We start from the raw sequence: 4,320 nt of genomic DNA on the forward strand, positions 1-4,320 counted from the left end.
CCCCGCCTCCCTACATGTCTGCGTCTCTGGATAGGCGGAGAGCCGGGGCAGTCCACAATCTCAGTCAGTCAGTGAGTGCTGTCTCAGCTGCCCTGCCCTCTGCAATGTCTATGTATGTGTGTCCCGCGGCCAAACGAAAAGCACGCCAGGCAGTGCGCACTGCACACAGTAGTAACGACAAGTATCAGGTTGGCCATTCACAGCTCCTCATACACGGACAGGTGACGGGCAGGGCCGGTGCAAGGATTTTTGCCAACTCAGGCGAAGGTGCATTTTGGCGCCCCCCCCCCAGCACGCACAGCGCCGCAAAAACGACAGTAAAGTGCTGCTAAAATAGCGGCGCTTTACTGCCGCCGGCGCAACGCCTCAATATGGATTAAATAAATTAGAATCATGCATAGCCATAGATATAAATAAAGTGGTTTGTGCAACAGCAGGTACTACTTGCACAGATCACTTTATTTATGATATCTATGGCTATGCATAATTATCATTTATTTAATCCATATTGAGCAAGCACTATACATTTGGCTACTTGGCACTGGCAGTTGGAACCTGGCACACATCTCATACAACAACATACACATGATGATAGGTTAGGTACATTGTGACTTCACTATAGTACAGTACGGACGGTACCTGGCCTCACCTGCTGCAGTGTGCTACTGCGCTGCCTGGTTTGGGGTTCCTCTAATTGCAAATCTCCTCTTTGTCTTGTCCTCCACAGAAACCTGACCTCATTTTACATTACACAGCACCCTGCACCTCTGGACCCCTTTTACATTACACAGCACCCTGCACCTCTGGACCCCTTTTACATTACACAGCACCCTGCACCTCTGGACCCCTTTACATTACACAGCACCCCGCACCTCTGGACCCCTTTTACATTACACAGCACCCTGCACCTCTGGACCCCTTTTACATTACACAGCACTGAACATCTGGACCCCTTTTACATTAAACAGCACTGTGCCTCTGGACCCCTTTACATTACACAGCACCGTGCCTCTGGACCCCTTTACATTACACAGCACCCCGCACCTCTGGACCCCTTTTACATTACACAGCACCCTGCACCTCTGGACCCCTTTTACATTACACAGCACTGAACATCTGGACCCCTTTTACATTAAACAGCACTGTGCCTCTGGACCCCTTTACATTACACAGCACCGTGCCTCTGGACCCCTTTTACATTACACAGCACCGTGCCTCTGGACCCCTTTTACATTACACAGCACCGCACCTCTGGACCCCTTTTACATTACACAGCACCGCACCTCTGGACCCCTTTTACATTACACAGCACTGAACATCTGGACCCCTTTTACATTACACAGCACCGCACCTTTGGACCCTTTTTACATTACACAGCACTGCACCTCTGGACCCCTTTTACATTACACAGCACTGAACATCTGGACCCCTTTTACATTACACAGCACCGCACCTTTGGACCCCTTTTACATTACACAGCACTGAACATCTGGACCCCTTTTACATTACACAGCACCGCACCTCTGGACCCCTTTTACATTACACAGCACCGCACCTCTGGACCCCTTTTACATTACACAGCACCCTGCACCTCTGGACCCCTTTTACAATACACAGCATCGCACCTTTGGACCCCTTTTACATTACACAGCACTGAACATCTGGACCCCTTTTACATTACACAGCACCGCACCTCTGGACCCCTTTTACATTACACAGCATTGAACGTCTGGACCCTTTTTACATTACACAGCACTGCACCTCTGGACCCCTTTTACATTACACAGCACCGCACCTCTGGACCCCTTTTACATTACACAGACAGCACCGCACCTCTGGACCCCCTTTACATTACACAGACAGCACCGCACCTCTGGACCCCTTTTACATTACACAGCACCGCACCTCTGGACCCCTTTTACATTACACAGCACCGCACCTCTGGACCCCTTTTACATTACACAGACAGCACCGCACCTCTGGACCCCCTTTACATTACACAGACAGCACCGCACCTCTGGACCCCTTTTACATTACACAGACAGCACCGCACCTCTGGACCCCTTTTACATTACACAGATAGCACTGCACCTCTGGACCCCTTTTACATTACACAGACAGCACCGCACCTCTGGACACCTTTTACATTACACAGACAGCACCGCACCTCTGGACCCCTTTTACATTACACAGATAGCACCGCACCTCTGGACCCCTTTTACATTACACAGATAGCACCGCACCTCTGGACACCTTTTACATTACACAGACAGCACCGCACCTCTGGACCCCTTTTACATTAGACAGCAACACTCTGCACCACTAGACCCCTTTAGATTTACACAGACACCCCCCAGTTCTGTCCCTTCCTACATTAATCATGCAGATGGAGAGACAGTGAGCAGCGCTGAACAGAGGTCAATCACCTGCTGGTTTTCTTACGTCAGCTTCAGCAGCTCTCTACTCGGCACTGCTCACTGTCTCTCGCTCCCCTGCGGTACAGTGTTTTGCTTACCCTGCTGGATGCTGGATGCTCCAGATGGCGAAAATCAAACTTGGCGCCGACCGCGCTGTAAACAGAGTACACGTCGTCATCATGTCCCATACGGCCAATCAGCGCACGCACCACAGAGGCACAGCGCCTCCCGCTATACCGCCCGCCAATCGCGCATCGAGGGAGACAGACAGACAGTTTAACCAGCCAACCAGGCGGAAGGGCTGAAAAAAACTGATAACGCCGCAGGAGCCGAAGTGAAGTGCCGTGCCGCCGCCGGGACAATGGTACGGGAGGCGGGCGCAGCCGTAGGAGGACCGGTTGGATTTTTTTTTTGCGCCCCCCCCACCTGGTGACGGGCCCCTCGGACTGACAGGGCCCAGTCGCAACTGCGACTGTTGCGACCATGAAAATTCCGCCACTGCTGAAACCTACAATTACAAAGCCATTGAAGAAAGTCAGCTTCTGCCTAAATTCCTACAGTGATATTAAACATATTTATTATCTCTTCTCTCTCTCTACTACAGAAAGGAGTAATGCTTTTTATATCAGCTCAGTCACTCCAAATCTTTATTTCATAGCTGTAAATGGAAATGGTGCATCATATAAGACAGACTCGGATTCCTTGAACTGGAGACACATCTGTGTGACCTGGGACTCCGACACTGGAGTCTTCCAATTTTGGTTCAATGGAAAGATCTACCCCAGAAAAGTCTTTGCAAAAGGCTCTTCTTTCAATCGTGTAACCAACATTGTTATGGGACGGCTTTATGGTGCTCCGGAGGCACAAAAGTCATTTGTTGGAGAAATAAGTGACGTCCACATGTGGGATTTTGTCCTGACTCCAAGTGACATCCAGAAAGTCATCTCTGGTGACCGCTATGGAAATGTCATTAGTTGGAAGTCTCTAGTCTATGAAAAGAAAGGGGAAGTTCTTCTTCAGCCCAAACTTCAATGCAAGTGCTGGGGGTCCGTCAGCTCAGTGTGTACACCGTGTTATTAAAGTGTGAATAAAAAGCCAAAACTTTTTAGGGGTTTGAATAGAGTAGGGAAGGGTTAAAATGAACATCAGGTTTTTGTTGCTGCCTGTGTCCTCCTGGGGAGATTTATCTTCGCTTCCTGCCTTGGAAAAACAATAAGAAAGGACAAGAAATCTCCACAACATCACCAGAACATTGGAAGATTTCCTCTCACCTTTTGCTCTCTAAACTTCTAAAACAACGTCCACCAGGACCAACACAAAGAGTGAATCTCCCCTAGCACAGACACAGCCATAAACACTTGGTAGAGGGTCTAACCCTTCCACTCTCCATCCAATCTTAAAATAAATGTTTTGTCTTCAATGCTTGAAGTGGTGTCAGGTTCTGGAAATTGGCATGGGTTTTGTGTGTATCGATTTCTGCATTAAAACTATGAGCATGCAAATATCCATCACAGGTAACAGTTATTTCAAGGTTTGTATACTTAGGTGGCATCATAACCTGAATTAACAATGTAATATTCACTTATTGACCCTTCTCCTCAATGGAACCACCAATCCCAACACATAACTATGAAAAGCAGGCTGCTATTGCTGATCCATTGAAGAACAACTTATTATGGATCCAAAATTAACTGCCTACATTTATATTATTGTCCCTATAAGGAAGTATTGGTCTTCCTTCTTAATTGCTCTTCTAATAAGGTATATTGTTTCTTATTAGGGCAGTGATGTCATACAGGGGGTGGTGAGGACATCACAGGATGTTGGAAGGCAACATGGTCCGATGTCATATTTCTGGATTTTCTACATATCTGTTTCCTATTCTCCAAAGATCAGCTAGGCT

At 48.0% G+C, this 4,320-nt stretch overlaps 1 protein-coding gene across 1 annotated transcript; it reads left to right on the forward strand.

Annotated features, from left to right (window-relative positions):
• Positions 1 to 2,739: 2,739 nt before the first annotated feature.
• On the forward strand, positions 2,740 to 3,919 carry LOC120931044 (C-reactive protein-like). Its single transcript, XM_040342168.1, has one exon. The coding sequence runs from the start codon at positions 2,901 to 2,903 to the stop codon at positions 3,495 to 3,497; it is 597 nt and encodes a 198-aa protein (XP_040198102.1). The 5' UTR covers positions 2,740 to 2,900; the 3' UTR covers positions 3,498 to 3,919.
• The last annotated feature ends 401 nt before the right edge of the window (positions 3,920 to 4,320 follow it).

This window comes from Rana temporaria, chromosome 3, assembly GCF_905171775.1.
Source record: "Rana temporaria chromosome 3, aRanTem1.1, whole genome shotgun sequence".
In the NCBI taxonomy this organism is placed as follows: Eukaryota; Metazoa; Chordata; class Amphibia; order Anura; family Ranidae; genus Rana; species Rana temporaria.

Coding starts and splice junctions, on each gene's coding strand:
- LOC120931044 (XM_040342168.1), top strand. CDS start 2,901: ATGAAAATTCCGCCACTGCTGAAACCTACAATTACAAAGCCATTGAAG.